Source organism: Microtus oregoni, unplaced genomic scaffold (genome assembly GCF_018167655.1).
Source record: "Microtus oregoni isolate MIOR12 unplaced genomic scaffold, Mior012 000003F_ref0000135, whole genome shotgun sequence".
In the NCBI taxonomy this organism is placed as follows: domain Eukaryota; kingdom Metazoa; phylum Chordata; class Mammalia; order Rodentia; family Cricetidae; genus Microtus; species Microtus oregoni.
Genome location: NW_024543062.1, coordinates 64,491,827 through 64,508,020, shown reverse-complemented (window position 1 = coordinate 64,508,020; position 16,194 = coordinate 64,491,827). Strand labels below are relative to the sequence as shown.

At 41.8% G+C, this 16,194-nt stretch overlaps 1 protein-coding gene across 2 annotated transcripts; it reads left to right on the top strand.

The window, feature by feature from the left end:
- Window positions 1-15,104, top strand: Tmem183a (transmembrane protein 183A). 2 transcript variants are annotated; one of them, XM_041648466.1, is made up of 8 exons: window positions 1-202; window positions 350-439; window positions 1,348-1,515; window positions 3,642-3,795; window positions 4,578-4,758; window positions 7,049-7,129; window positions 11,521-11,676; window positions 12,998-15,104. In XM_041648466.1, exons 1-8 carry the CDS (start codon window positions 94-96, stop codon window positions 13,181-13,183), a joined length of 1,125 nt encoding a protein of 374 aa, XP_041504400.1. In that variant the 5' UTR covers window positions 1-93; the 3' UTR covers window positions 13,184-15,104. The 2 variants fall into 2 exon arrangements, with proteins under 2 accessions (XP_041504400.1, XP_041504399.1); XM_041648465.1 differs by having other exon boundaries at window positions 2-202; window positions 3,639-3,795.
- Window positions 15,105-16,194: the final 1,090 nt, after the last annotated feature.

The window sequence follows — 16,194 nt, the reverse complement described above, 5'->3', positions numbered from 1 at the left end:
ATCATCGCGATAGCTGCCACCTCAGTGCGGGATGGCCGCGGAGCCGGGTGGAAGTGCTCCGCGGCTCCGGGAGCCGGCTCTCGGGGCCGAGACATGGCCTGGGGCCCCTGCCAGCTAAGCCGGCCTCACCCGGACAGTGTCGCCATGCCCAAGAGAGGAAAGCGGCTCAAGTTCCGGGCCCACGACGCCTGCTCGGGCCGAGGTGGGCGAGGGGCGGGGTCGGGCGGCAGAGGGGGTTGGGCGGCAGAGGGGGTTGGGCAGCAGGGTCGGACGGGCGAAGACTGCACCGGGAGGGGCTGGGGAGACTGCCCGAAGTCTGAGGTGGCCTTGGCGCTGTGCTCTGTTTCAGTGACCGTGGCGGATTATGCCAACTCGGATCCGGCGGTGGTGAGGTCTGGACGGGTCAAGAAAGCCGTGGCCAACGCTGTTCAGCAGGAAGGTAGGTTTTCGCGGATCTTTTTGGTCCCACGCCCTTAAGACAACATTAGGTGTTCTATTTTCCTTGAATTTTGCCCCGGTGTTTTTCCTGCAGCCCTTTGGGCATCTGGCCATGAGCGTGTTTGCTCTTTTCACTGTTTACTTTCTCGTGTGGAGGGTGGGATGGGTGTGTGTAGCCCTGATAGGCAGGTTCTAGAGCTGAGATATTTTATTTCCTCTTTGAATTAAAAGACAACTTTGTGACCAGGTAGGGTAGGCATTTCTTTAATCTCAGCATTGGGGAGACAGGTGAATCTCTGTGAGTTCAAGGCTAGCCTGGTTTACACAGCAGTCTATATAGTGAGATCCAGTCTCAAAAAAAAAAAAAAAAAAAAAAAACAGCCAACCCAAAACCAACAGAATTCCACACAACATTGTGTACTCATTCTTCTTTACCAGTTTTTGTAATTTATGTATATTTTACCATGCATGCAATTGACATTCATTACTTTGGCATATTATTTTCTTTTTGCCATGTTCGTCTAGCTTTCAAGATTTTTGCAGTTGGATTTCTGTGACATAAAACACAAATCTCCAGTGCAGGGGCAGGCCTGAATTGGATCCCGTTTCTCTTAAGCCATTGCTCCTCAGAGTGAGGTGCATAGACTTGACCTTTTGCTTTTATTGTCTGCAGGGCTCTCAGTGTGTGAATTTTGCACCCTCCCCCGCCGAAGTGCCCCCAACTTTAGAGACAGTTTGCCGATTGCTTTCCATTTTTTTTATTATTAAAATGCTACAATTTTGCTTCAGCTTTTGTTAAAGTCCTCAGCACCCTTCCTCATTGCCTCCCTCCTCCGTGGTTGCTGATGCATTAGCTGAGTGTTTTTGGATGGGACCAGTGCATTTAATTCTTTCCTTTCTTTCTCCTAGTAAAATCTCTTTGTGGCTTGGAAGCCTCCCAGGTTCCTGCAGAGGAGGCTCTTTCCGGGGTGGGTGAGCCGTGTGACATCATGGACAGCAGTGATGAGATGGACATTCAGGGGGAAAGCACTCATGAAAGATCAGTCTCCAGAAAAAAGAAAAGCAAGAGACACAAAGGTATGGGCTTGCTTTCCAGAGGATTCTGAGTTTTGTCTGTGGTGTCTGATGCTGCCTTTTTTCAATGTAAGGGGAGCTCTAAGAGATGATAGTGGTATTGTACCAGTTATCGTCAGTGATAACCCTCTTTTTCAGGATTCTAAAATTGATAGCAACGTTTATAATACTTTATTCTTTCTTAATTCTTCTAGGGAAATACACACAACACATACATATGCATATACATACATATATATACATATTTCATTATTTATGTATACATATGTGTGTATATGTGTACATTCTTCAGAAATTTTCCAACTTATGCTTTTAAAGGATTTTTTGGATACTTAATATGAGTGTTTATCTACATGTATATGTATCATATATTTTAAAGTATATAATTGAGTAGTTTTACTATTTTCTCAATTGTTCTGCTGTCTTTGAACTAAGTATAGAACATTTCCATCACTCCAGAAAGAATTGTCAAGGCTTTAGCGTCAGTGCTCTCTGCCCCCTCTAATTTCATTCTCTGTAGATGTACCTGCTGTGGACATTCCATACACATGGAATGATAACATCTTCCTTTAGGTCTGATTTCTTTCACATGGCTTAATTTGTTTAAGGTTCCCAAGTGCTGGGGTTAAAGGTATGTGCTACCACTGCCAGGCCTAATGGTTTATTTTTACTGCCTTATGTTTGACTGTTTTGCATTATGAAGCAACTTTAGGTGAAGTTTTGGGTGGGTAAATACTTTCATTTCTAAATCGTAGTAAGTAGTTGTGCTGTTTTGGTATCTCTAGCAGCAGCATGCCAACTTTGTATTAGCTCCACATTCTTGCCAACACTTACTATTTTACTTGTGAAATTATAATGGATATAAAGTAGTATCTTTAAAAAAGTAGTATCTTTATTTTTATTTACATGTATGTGTTTTAGTGAATATTTGTTGTGTATATATGCCTACAGAGACAAGAATAGGGAGTTAGATTCCTTGTCTCTAAATTTATAGGTAGTCGTGAGTGGCCTGATGAGCATTGGGAACCAAATGGGAAGAGCAGCAAGTGTTCTTAACTGCTGAGCTATCTCTCCAGCCCCTTCATTTAAAAAAAAAAAAATGTATGTGTGTACATCTGTGTCTGTATTCTGGCCCGTGGAGGCCAGAATGGGTGTCAGGTTCCTTGGAGCTGGGATTTCAGGCATTTGTCAGTTGCTTGATGTGATAATATCATACTGGTCCCCTGAAAGAGCAGTGTCCTGATTGAGCTTTTGTTGGTTTGTTTTTGTTAGTCTGACCTAAGGTAGAGTTATTTGGCAAGAGAGAACCCCAGTTGAGAAAATGTCCCTACCTGATTGCCCCGTGGGCAAGCCTGTGGTGTGTTTTCTTGATTGATGATTAACATGGGAAGGCCTGACCCACTGTGCGTGGTGCCACCTGTCGAATGGTCCTGGCTGATGAAATGGTTCAGCTGGGAAAGGTACTTGTCCCATGCTATCTGAGTTTAGTCCCTGGGACCACATCAGGAAGGAGAGAAGTGACACCCGCAGGTTGTCTCTGATCTCAACACATATGCTGTGACACTTGTGCCCTCACACATACACACACTCTGTGGCATAAATAATTAAAATGTGATTTAAAAAGCCAGGCTCAGCAAGCCATGAGAAGCAAACCACTGAATAGCTCTTCTTCATGGCTTCTGTTTCTCTTCATGCCCTGACTTCCATTAGTGGCGAGCTGTGGCCTGAGAGCTGTAAGAAGAAACGAGCCAGTTCTCTTCATGCTGCTTTGGTCAGGGTGTTTACCACAGCGATGGAAATCCCGAGATGAGCAATAAGTACTCTTCATCTGTGAGCTAGCTCTTCAGCTCTCTTCAGCTCCAGTATCTGTTTCTCTTTCTTTCTTTCTTTCTTTCTTTTTTTTTTTTTTTTGCACAGGGTTTCTCTGTGGCTTGGCAGCCTGTCCTGGAACTAGCTATTGTAGACCAGGCTGGCCTCGAACTCACAGAGATCTGCCTGCCTCTGCCTCCCAACTGCCTGGCTAAAACCCTTTTCTTAAATGTACAAGCTACGAGAGAATTGGAATGAATACCTTTAGGTATAAGTGTATAGTAAAACACAGAATATTATTCTTTTTTCTGTTTCAGAAGACCTGGATGGGGCTGGAGAAGAGTATCCTATGGATATTTGGCTGTTGCTGGCTTCCTATATCCGTCCTGAGGACATTGTGAATTTTTCCCTGATTTGTAAGAATGCTTGGACTGTCACTTGCACTGCTGCCTTTTGGACCAGGTTGTACCGAAGGTGCGACCACAGACTGCCAGTGTGTTCTCTATAGCTGATTTCATTGCTATTTGTGATTTGAAGCTGTGCCCAAGATGATGGGCTCTTTTCACTTTCTTTATCCTATGCCTTGGCATGACCCTAGCTTTGGACTTCTTGATTTCTAAGTCTTATGTTACTGATTCATGCAAGTGTTTGTCTTTCCAATGGCTACCACCATACCCTGGCTAGTGTCTGTTATTTTTTGCAAGCAGTATTACTTCAGGCCCAGAAAGAACTTAGGTTTTCCCTCAGAGGTTTATCTTATTACATGGTCAGTGAAAGTGCTGGATTTTAATGTGGGCTACAGAGCTTAGGGACCTTTCTGAACTGTTTAGCTGTGGTGGGAACTGGTGCTAAGTTATCAGGGAATAGAGAACTTGCTGAGATGTCTGACAGGGAGCCCAGTGGCTCTTCTCCAGGACAAGCTCTCTTTGAGCAACTAAAGTATATTACACTGTCTTCAGTTCAGAGGCTTGTAATTTTGAAGAGCTTGAAATAGTCCAAATATAACCACAAAAGGTGAGAACTACAGGGTCACAGATGAAGAAACAAAAGTCATCAATAATTTAAGGAAATGGTTGGTGATGATGATGGTATTTGTGAGAACTCGGCAAGCTAGTACCTAGATGGTATTTGTGAGAACTCGGCAAGCTAGTACCTAGCAGTGGAGTAGAACAGAGTTCCCATGGAAACCAGCGTCCCGGGGGACTGAGCAGGAGAGACAGGTTACATATTGGTAGGAGTCATGTGTCATGTTTCAGGCACTACTCGCTGGATGCTTCTCTGCCCTTGCGGCTGCGCCCAGAGTCCATGGAGAAGCTGCGCTGTCTCCGGGCATGTGTGATCCGATCTCTGTACCATATGTATGAACCATTTGCTGCTCGAATCTCCAAGAATCCAGCCATTCCGGAAAGCACTCCCAGCACACTGAAGAATTCCAAAGTAGGTGAAAATTGCTGTTGGGGTTTGGCTAATGGACTCTTGTGTGGTGGTCCTGTTCTATGGCTTGTTTGTAGCTTCCTGATGGGGAGGGCTGTTGGTCCTAACCCATTAGGGGTTAGTGTAAACTTGGAGGGTTCAGAAGTTTCGTTTCTCCTAACGCATCTCTGCTGTCCTGGGCTGGTTTATGGTGTCTTTAGAGCTTCCTTGTGCTTTTAGAGTATTTCTTAGTCTCGTTAGCTTATTTTTATGCACAGCACATTTGACCAGTAGATAGGTAGGTTTTGATAGTTTGGCTAGGAAGAGTAGAATTTGAATGGTAGGTGTCTACTACAGTTTTCCCAGAGTGACACAGATAGCATGAGGGACTCAACTGATTTTCTGTTTTTAATATAACCTTGGCATCTGAGATTCCATGTCATTCTTGACTTCCTTTAAGGATTCTGGTATAGACATCTTTACCTGGTAAGCCCCATGCCGGGTGCTTGCCAGGCTCTGTGGTAATTTGTTTCAGAGACTATAAGGTACTCCAATTCGTAGTTCTTAGGATTCCAAAATCTTCTGTTTCAGTCTGCTTTTATCTTAGGATACTCTGCATAGTTTATATTCATACACTGTATTCAAGTTTCTGGTTTTCTGAATAATAAGTAGGTCTATTAGTTCTTGGCCCATTTTCTCCTCCTTTTACCAAGCTAGATGAGTGTAGTCTTTATGGTTATTTAGGTCAGTTGATGTCTTAGCCAGCTGATATTGTATAATTTTCTTATCTTTTTAATTTTTTGGTAATTATCCCGACTCTGTTCTGCCCACTCTAGTTCATCGCATAGCACTTCCTGTTCTCTTGTACTTTGCCTTTATGCTCATAGACATCGTATAATTCTCCTCTCCTAGTTGAGCTCTAAGCGTCTAATTCCAGGAATTAAAGCGTTTTATTGATTTCAGGGTAACCAAGATCCCCCCTGCAACACTTACCAATGGAGGTTTTCAGGCCCTTTGACCTAACTCTTTAGTTATAATGCTAGCTGATGGATTTAGGGCAGGAGTGTGCTGCGTGAGTAGAGTGTTACCCTGAAACGGCTTCTACTGTAATGTGAGTGGACAGTTCCCACCTCACATTTACAGTGTCTTCCTCCCTATCCGATTACCAAGGAAGGTGGTAATCATTACAGAGTTAACCATGCCAGGTGTGGCGCAGGGAAGCATTGATTGGGCAAACTCCTCATGCTTGACACATCTTAGCGGCTCCAGTGCACAATGCAAGGGCTACTGCTTAAATTCTAAAGTATCCATAGCTTTATATTCTTATTACTGTGTCTTTTTTTTTTTTAAGTAGATTATGAAGCCAAAGTGGATTGAAAATTAGCTTTTAATTCAGGTAGTGAGCACAGGCTACCTGGCCGCCTCTTTTTATATTATTAAAGATCCTCTGAAGAGGACATGGTCCTGGAGAGTGGCAGGTGCCTGGTGTATGGCCTCACCACTTACATGCCTGTAATTGCATGGCACTCAGTTGCCACCATGCCTAAAGAAAGTTGTCCCGTTTCCCGGACACCAGCTTTTTGTATTTGATCCCCTTTCTCTCTTTTCAGTAGCATAGCTTGTGTGGGACACTGGAGCCGTTGTGATGGCAGCAGAAGTGTTTTCCCCTAAAAGCCAAGCTCATTATTTTTGATGGAGCAACAGGACGTACAGGGCATGTCTGAAGGCAGGACAGCTGGCACGGCGGACGACCCACCCCTTGTCCCCTGGGAGGTACTTCACTTCTTGTGCTTAACCCTAGCTATAGTCTGACTTCACTGAGGGGCTTGCTTTGGACTGAATTCAGCTTAGCTCATTGGTTTCCATAACAGCTGTCTGTTCCCAGAAGGTCCTGAGTGGCTTGTTCCTGTCACAGGGCTAGCCCTCCTTGCCTGCTTTGTGGCCTTGTTAACCATCTTGCCTGGTGGCTACTTGACTGCCTTTATATTTTAATGTAGAGCAGTGGCTGCTAAATCAGAGAAAATGCCCCACACTGTAGTTACATATTTTTGTCTTTAAAGATGAGAACATAGGGGTTGATCTTAGTAAGCTTCTGAGGTTGACTTGTATTGGTCCCTCTTCTTCCTGAATAGCATTGTGACTGTCTTCATGGTGCACCAGTGGCAAGTGTGGGTCTGTGGGTACCAAAGTAAATCCTCTGCATCGCAACTGTAGTTGGCTTTAGAGCTGTCAGAGATTTTTTTGCTTATTAATTTTGTTACTTAATAATGCATTTTAATGTTATTCCCATAGTTTATTTTTGCTCTTCTTACAGTGCTTACTTTTCTGGTGCAGAAAGATTGTTGGAAACAGACAAGAACCAATGTGGGAGTTCAACTTCAAGTTCAAAAAACAGGCATGTTTCCTTTTTGTCTCTATGTTTTTATAAATTTAATTTTATTTTTTTTAAGATTGTTCATTTGGAGAGCTGGATGGCTTGGAGGGTAAGAGTGCTGCATTTGTAAAGGACCCAAGTTCTAGAGCATCTAGTACCCTCTTCTGGCCTTTTAGGGGACCACACTTAGATGTTCAAGCCACTATCTACACCCACCTTAAAACTATCCTGAAACTTGGCCGTGTATATCAGACTGGCCTCAAACTAACAGGAATCTGCCTGCATCTGTCTCTCAAGTGCTTGGATTAAAGGCGTGCACCATATCTGCCTTGTCTATCGAGTGTTTGCGTGCATGTATCCATGTGCGCCATGTGTATGCCTTGTACTTGTGTTGGCCAGAAGAAGGTGTTAGATTCCCTGGAATTGGAGTTATGGACCGTTAGCCACTATATGGGTGCTGGGAACCAAACCTGAGTCCTCTTCAACAATAGCGAGGGCTCTTAACTGCTGAGGCATCTCTACGTCCTTCAGATATCTTATTTAATGAGTTTCCCTATGTCTTAGTCCTTTTGTGCTGCCGTAACAAAGTACTAGAGATTGGGTTATTTATAAAGAACAGAAATTAGTTTTCTCATGGTTCTGGGGGCCAGGAAATCCAAGATCAAGGTACTTGCATGTTCTGTGGATAAGGCTCTAGTCCTTCTGTTTTCAGGATGGTGCCTTACTGAACCCTGTGTATTCTCGCATAGCTGTGGTGGAGAGCTAAAAGGGGCTGAATCCCTTTTAAAGACCCTTACCCCCACCCTTTTGAGAAAAGGTTTCTCTGTGTGGCTCTGACTGTCCTAGAACTCACTCTGTAGATCAGACTGGCCTCAAACTCACAGAAATCTGCCTGCATCTGCCTCCTGAGTGCTGGGATTAAAGGTGTGCGCCACCACCACCTGGTTTAAAGCCCCTATTTTAATAAGAGTCTTCATCCCATTCACGAGAGAGGAGTTCTTATGATATTATCGCCTTCTAAAGGCTTCATCTCTTATGTGACAGGTTAAATTTCAAAATAAATTTTGGAGGGAGTTATTTTATTTCCTTTTTTTTTTTTTGAGACAGGGTTTTTCTGTGTAACCTTGACTGTCCTGGAACTCACTTTGTAGATAAGGCTGTTCTCAAATCAGAGATCCACTTGCCTCTATTCCTGAATCCACTTGCCTCTATTCCTGAATACGGGGATTAAAGTGTTTGCCACTGTACCTGGCAGGAACTATTTTATATTGGAGGAAAAAAAAATGAGCAACTTTAGGTTTTTATCCAAGATAAGCCTTGACAGATTTCCAGATCAGAGAACAGAGCTATAAAAGGTGTGTGTGTGTGTGTGTGTGTGTGTGTGTGTGTGTGGTGTCTGTGTATATGTATGTCTGGTGTCTGTTTATATGTGTGTCTGGTGTCTATGTATATATATGTCTGGTGTCTGTGTGTATATGTGTGTGTATCTGGTGTGTATGTGTGTGTGTGTCTGGTGTGTATGTGTGTGTGTGTGTGTGTCTGGTATCTGTGTGTGTGTGTGTCTGGTGTCTGTGTATATATATGTCTGGTGTCTGTATGTGTGTATGTGTGTCTGGTGTCTGTATATGTGTGTGTGGTGTCTGTGTATATATATGTCTGGTGTCTGTGTGTATATGTGTGTGTCTGGTGTCTCTGTATGTGTGTTTGGTGTCTGTGTGTGTGTGTGTGTGTGTGTATATATATATATATATATATATATATATATCTGGTGTCTGGAATGTATGTGTGTCTGGTGTGTATGTGTTTGTGTCTGATGTCTGTATATATGTGTCTGGTGTGTATGTGTGTCTGGTGTCTGTATATGTATGTTTGGTGTCTCTGTCTCTGTGTGTATGTGTGTTTGGTGTCTGTGTATATGTAGTTTTGGCTCAGGAGATAAAATACCTGTTACAAGCATGAGGATCTGAATTCGGCTACCCAAGCCCATAAAAAAACTGATGTGGCCATATGCTTTTGTAAACCCAGTGCTGGGCAGATAGAAATGGACAGAGTGCTGGAGCTCACTGGCTTCCAGATGCACTTACACACACATCTACCCTCACACATCCACCCCCACTCACGTTTTGTGGGCAGCTAAGGAAAATTAAATATGCATAATAACTTAGTCACTGTTCTATTGCTGTGAAGAGACACCATGACATTGCAGTTCTTATAAACGAAAGCATTTACTTGGGGCTGGCTTACAGGTCAAAAGTTTAGTCCATTATCATTATGGTGGAAAGCATGCTAGCATGCAGGCAGACAATGCTGGAGAAGTAATGTGAGAGTTCTCCATCTGGATCTCAGGCAGCAGGGAGAGAGACACTAAGCTTGGCTTGGGCTTTTGAAACCTCAAAGCCCACCCCCCAATGCCTTAGTTAGAATTTTTATTGCTGTGATGAGCATGACCACAGCAACTCTTATAAAGAAAACATTTAATTGGGGTGGCTTGCTTACAATTTCAGAGGTTCAGTCCATTAATATGACAGGGAACATGGCAGTTTGTAGGTGGATATGGTACTAAGCTGAGAGTACTACATCTTGTAGGCAACAGGAAGTTGACTGATTCCCCCGGCAGTATCTTGAGCATAGGAAACCTCAAAGCCTACCCCCCACAGTGACACACTTCCTCCAACAAGGCCATACTCACTGTAACAAAGCCACACCTCCTAGTAATGCTACTCTGTGAGATTATGGGGGCCAGTTGCATTCCAACTACTACACCCAGTGACACACTTCCTCCAACAGTGCCATATCTACTCCAGTAAAAGCGCACCTCCTAATCCCTCCCAAGTAGTGCTGATGACCTTCCCTGATGACCAAGCCTCCCAAGTTCTGGGATTAAGGACATGTGTAATTAATTATAATTTATAAGACAAACAAACAAAAAACCCAAAACAAAATGAGAGGAAGGAAAGAAGATAAATCATGGCAGAATATTCAGTGGTGGAGCCTTTTATGTGTATACTAGTAATGTACTGAAATTATTTATAGACCCTTTTGGTTAAATACTTAAGATATCTGGGCTAGAGAGATGGGTCAGCAAGTAAAAAGGCACCTGTCACCAAGCCTGATGACCTGGTTCATTCCTAGGACCTCCATGATGAAACGAGAGAGCTGACTTCCATGAATCGCACTCTGACCTCCATACACTGTTGCACATGTTCACCCACATACGTTGAGACAAACACACATGAATTAAAATGCTTTTTAAATTTGAACAATAATCATATACATTGTTTTGCATCTGAGGTAATTTGGAAACACATTGCCAAATATACTTATTCATTCTGTCTACTATTGCATGACTCTGCCTGTGATCTGGGTCACAGTAAAAATCTGTTTTTTTTTTTTTCCTGTCGAACTTGTCTCTACTTAACTCACTGATGAGATGTGTATAGTTACTTATCTCTCTCTCTCTCTTTCTCTTTTAGTTTTCAAGACAGGGTTTCTCTACTGGGAGATGGTGGTGCACATCTTTAATCCCAGCACTTGGGAGGCAGAGGCAGACAGATCTCTGTGAGTTCGAGACCAGCCTGGTCTACAAGAGCTAGTTCCAGGACAGGCTCCAAAACCACAGAGAAACCCTGTCTCGAAAAATCAAAAAAACAAAAAAACCAAAACAAAACGTGGTTCTCATGAAGAAATTTGGCTTTCATGAAAGTGTTTATAAGAAACTTACAGTCTATAATATCAATTAGATGCCTTTTTCCACTCAGGGTAAGCCCTAGCAGCAGAGAAATGGGACAGGAGACCAGAATTACTGCAGGAAATTGAATGCTGAGAGTTCCTTTAGTCCTGAGGCTGATGAATCCTGTTTTGTGGTTCCTGGAATTTGGAGGTTGATTCTGCATCTGTCCCTTCTCTGCAGCAGATATTCTTTGAAGTCTGACAAATTACATGGAATTTTGCAGTCTTTCAAACAATGGCGAGTGGCTGCAGAGCCACTTACTGTAGATGGCGGAAGTACTGTCTAAATGAAACATAAACTCATTGCTATATTCACTAATCTAAACATGCTCTTATCCTTTTTTTTTCTTTAAAAGATTTATTTATTATGTATACAGTGTTCTTCCTGCGTGTATGCCTGCAGTGCAGGCCAGAAGGATGCATTGTAGATGGTTGTGAGCCACCATGTCATTGCTGGGAATTGTATGTAGGACCTCTGGAAGAGCAGCCAGTGCTCTTAACCTCTGAGCCATTTCTCCAGCCCCTTTCCCTTTTCTTAATAGGTATATTGTCTTTGATCTCTGCATAGAAACTAGTATGTATAATAAGGAAGTGACAGAAAATTTTATCTCACTAACTTTAGTTTACTTAAAGAGTATACGTATTTCCTCTAAGCCACTAGATTAATACTTAAGCTGCCTTAGTCCCCTAGATTAAAGAGCAAGTGTATGGAACGGCTGCAGCCACCCATTCAATATGAGGATGTTCATACCAACCCTGACCAGGACTGCTGCCTGCTACAGGTTACCACCCTCAATTTCATCTTTGTTCCTATTGTCATGGGAATGATATTTACCTTGGTAAGTGGGGATTCAGCTCTTTTATAGATTTGCATTGTATCTGTAGTTTGAAAAGGGATTTGTAGATTTAACTATTGGGAAGAAATCTCTGAAGAATAATAAAGCCAGAAATTAAAACCAGAATAATACACAGGTATTCTCCCCCTTCAAGTGACTGTACACATACCAAAACCAAAGTAAAACTCACAAAAGAAAAAAAACCCAAACACTTCCCAGATAAAAACAAAACAAAAAGTCTGAAATCAGATTTGCATATTACAAAGACAGATATGGGGAGAAGCTAATTATATCTAAGGGTGTTTTGCCTGTCTTCTGTAAGAGAGGGAAGGATTTCCCATCTTCCTGGATGTGCAGTGATCATAATGGTTGAGAAATGATATCTTGAAGGAGCATTGAGAAACACATACGAGCACTGTCAGGACCTTGGGCGTTCATGTGCTTCCTTAATGGAATATTAAAATAGATAACTAACTTTGTCCTTGTGATGCTCTGATTCTTTAGAACGTGGCCAAAGTTAGAGGAGTAAATCCTGTAGCTTATACTTTGTTTTAAAAATGCGGCCAGAAAGTTCATTTTATTTGCCATTTGTCTTCTATGTGACTTATCATCAGAGATGTATGGAGTTCTTCTCTATGATGAAAAAGCTTAATTTTTTTTAATGATAGGTATTATATATCATGAAGAATTTAACTAATACATAAATTTATTGGAAAGTAGATGTGACTTAGACTGCCACTCTCCTATAACTACAGTTGACCTTCTGGGGATGTTTCTAAAGTGTGTCTGTTTATATGTTCAAGTATGCATCTTCTTGTAGCCCTTTTCCCTCCTTTCATGGTAAGCCACATTGATGACCTCACTGTTAACTCATATTCTGTATATGCTGCACTAGTTCTGTATAAACTTGCATATAACTACTTGGAGGTCTTTTGGTGTATTTTCCAAAAAAATGAGGTCAGGCTGAGGTTTCATGTATTAGGTTTCACGCTTGACTTTTTCATCAGTATCTTACCAGAATGCCATCTTTATCCTATATGTATAACACATTAAATGGCTTTGTGGTAGAATGTGTGCATATATCTTAAGTTTTTTTATCTGTAAGGCCCTTTAACACAAAGAATAAAAACCCTCATAAAAATCATCCTGAACCTTTTATATCATTACAAATGTATTGATATCATAAAAGAGATGAACCTTGAGACTGAACCAAGGTGTATTGTGTGTAGACCAAATCAAGGAGAGCCCAAAAGAAACCAAGGGTTAATTAGATACTAACCATATTTTAATTTCATTAGATGCTGACTGTGCCTTTCTCTCGTAGTTTACTATTAATGTGAGTACAGACATGCGGCATCATCGAGTGAGATTGGTATTCCAGGATTCTCCTGTTCGTGGTGGTCAGAATCTGCGCAGTGAACAGGGTGTGCAAGTCGTCCTGGACCCAGTACACAGTGTTCGGCTCTTTGACTGGTGGCATCCGCAGTATCCATTCTCCCTGAGAGCATAGTTACTGCTTCCCATCCCTTGGGACAGCTCCCATTCTAGTCCGAGTCTGTAATCAGATTCTGTTGGAGGGGCAGCTGGATTGTATATCTGATTAGTGATGCACATGCTGTTGGGATCCTGGGACTCCTATTACAGGAGGTGGAAAGGTTGAATCAAGAGGAAAAACACCTATGATTTATAAACATTTTCATGTAAAATTTGCATATTTGAAAGGAGAAACCCGGCCTCATTTTTTGTGTTAAACCCCAGTTGGTGCTGTTGAGCTTGTTCTTTATTTCATCTCAACAAAAATGGATGAGCTTGCGCCAGGGAAAAATTAGACACTTAACTTTTCAAGCAAGGAAATTTTCCCTTGTGGATTGCAGGAACCCAGAGGTTTAAAATGGTTGCTCCATTGTTGCTGCTCCTCAAATTCAAGTGAATATTTTTTCTTTTCCCTTTACCCTTCTCCAGAAATAAAGCAGGCGACAGGGTTGTCAGAATCTTACAAGATTGACTTGTGCATCTTTTAAAAAAATGTTTTTTGGATATTTATTACATGAATATTGATTGTTTTGCTGGTTTTGTATTTTGGGTTTTTGCTTTACTGCATGAGACTGATAGTGATGGTAATGATTATGTGCCCCTGGTACTGTCCTAAGAGCTTTATATATTGTGTCTCTAATCCTTGTGTCTTGCAAGGTAATTGAAATCCTTCCCATGTTATGGTTGAGAAGCTGAATCATTTGAATCATTGACTTACCCAAGGCCAGAACTGCTTATCCCTGCAGAGTGAGGATTCTGACCCATGTCTTTTTTGCTATGCCACAACTCCAAAGGCCAGCCATTTTTCTTGTGGTACATAGTGTTAAAAGGGAGTGGGCAGAATGTGATAAATAAAAAAGTAAAGAATGAGTTAGTTTGACTCTTTCAGATAGACATGCATTAGCTGAAAGGTAAAACACAGTTTAGGAAGAATTGTGGTGTTTGCATTAAACTATTAGAAAGCCTTTATGCTAAAGGTCATTTTCAAAAAAAAAAAAAAAAAGCATTGCATGTTGAAACCAGCCTTAAACTAGAAGCAATTAGTGGCTTTTCTCTGCCCTGTCTGGTACTTTGCAACCTTTGTTTTTGTTTTAAAATCATCCTGTGTGCTTTCAGGAGCCTGGTCTTCTGCCTGTATGGGAACATTGGCATCCTCCTTTGGTCAGTCTCTTGCTGTCACTGGTATGCTCTGAGAAAAGGATCATGGGTGGGTTTTTGTTTATTCTTTTGCTAAGAAGAGAACCTTGTTTCCTTTTCCCACCTTGATGTGGCAGGAGGTAGGCAGTAAGACAATATCCTTACACTCAAAATTCTGAGTTAAACCCCTTGCACAGCAGTCCAGCCTCCCTGCCCCACAAAAAGGAGACTTCTTGAGACAGGGTCTTGCTATGTAGCCCAGGCTGGCCTTGAATTTAATCCTTTTACGATAGCTTCCTGGAATGTTGGGAAGACAATATTCTTTAAACATAAAATTATTGTGGGGTGAAACTACTGTGAGCTAAACTGCTAAGTTAGTGTGTTGTTTTTATCACTCCCACCCATGCTCGGAAAAGAACTTTCTTAAGAAGCATCTGTTTAAGACTGTTTCTGACAGCTAGCCTTACCCCACACTGAGGTTCGGGAATACTAACATTGGTTGATCAGAAAGTGAGCCTGGGTCAGTAAAAAAGACAACCAGAATTTGGGTACTTAACAAAAACAAACAGAAACCCAAGGGCAATGAGCCCTTTACAGATCTCTGCGATCAAAAGTTGTCTCTTTAAAGCAGAAAAAAAAAAGAAGCACAGTCTGGAGTCCTTGAAAAAAACGATGCCCTGGACAGGGGGATGTTGTCCTTGTGGGTGTGTGTCTCCCATTTAGGTTTACTTCAGGGGTGAAATAAATGTGGCTTAATAATTGTTGTCTGGCTCAACTTCTGAGTTCTTGTGCCAAACTCCATAGTATGATCATAGATACTATATTCTGCCTTTGAAGTTACTGCCTCTGCTGTTTTCTTAACACATTGCCAACACTTGGTAAAGTGATTTTTCATGGTTGCCATAGCTTCAGCCTTCTCAGCATTGACTGAGTTGCCTTTTCTGGCATTGTTCATGTTTTGTTAATTACAGGATCTGAAGAGTCTCAAGGATTGCCTTTTGGTAAGCATTAGACCACCAGGAGGACAATTGGAACTTTGTAGACTCTAGGTCTAAAAACTAATAATTTTTGCTTCTTGAAATATGTATATATTTATATACGTATGTTATAGATGTACATATATAGATGTATATACAAATATGCTATATATGTACATACATGTACATATGTATGATATATACATGTTATCTCTCTCTATATATGTTCTTGCTCAAAGGGTCAAAAAAAGAATACAAGTTTAGCTTCTCCCAAACCCCATCGGAATTACATTTCCTTGCCTTTCTTTAAAGATGCAAAGACTATGTTGAATATATTGGGAGAAAGTGAATGAAAGGCTGTTAACTGATCCCAGCTACAGCCTTTATAGACATTGCTGTTGCAGGATGTGCATAGATCTGTAACTGCACATTGCATGTATTCAACGGTTCTTCACTGCTGGGCCCTGGTTGCTCACGCCAGCACTTGGGAGATGGAGGTACAGACAGGTGGATCTGAGTTCGGGTCAGCCTGGTCTACAGAGTGAGTTCCAGGTCAACCAGGCTATACCGGTTTACAGAGTGAGGGGGCTGCACAGAACCCTGTCTCGAATCTCCCCCCCCCCCAAAAAAAAACCAAAACCAAACAAACCCCACACCCACGACCAGTACTTCACACTTATAACAGTGCTTATGGGGTATTTGTAAAGGATTTGAGTAGGCACTGTAAGGAAACTTCACAAACCAGATGGGAAAGATACATTAATAGCCACGGGGGCAGGGAAAGGGAACAATTCAGGAAAATCGGTTTAGCTAAAATCAGAATTTTGGCATATGAGCGTGTTTTCATAGGATGTATGTATCATAGACAACACTT

What these genes read in the sequence shown, in the direction of transcription:
- Tmem183a (XM_041648465.1), top strand. Translation starts at nt 94, where the DNA reads ATGGCCTGGGGCCCCTGCCAGCTAAGCCGGCCTCACCCGGACAGTGTC. An exon ending in TGGACCAGGTTGTACCGAAG is followed by an intron (nt 3,796 to 4,577) that starts GTGCGACCACAG and finishes GTCATGTTTCAG; the next exon opens with GCACTACTCGCTGGATGCTT. An exon ending in TGGGAATGATATTTACCTTG is followed by an intron (nt 11,677 to 12,997) that starts GTAAGTGGGGAT and finishes TTTCTCTCGTAG; the next exon opens with TTTACTATTAATGTGAGTAC.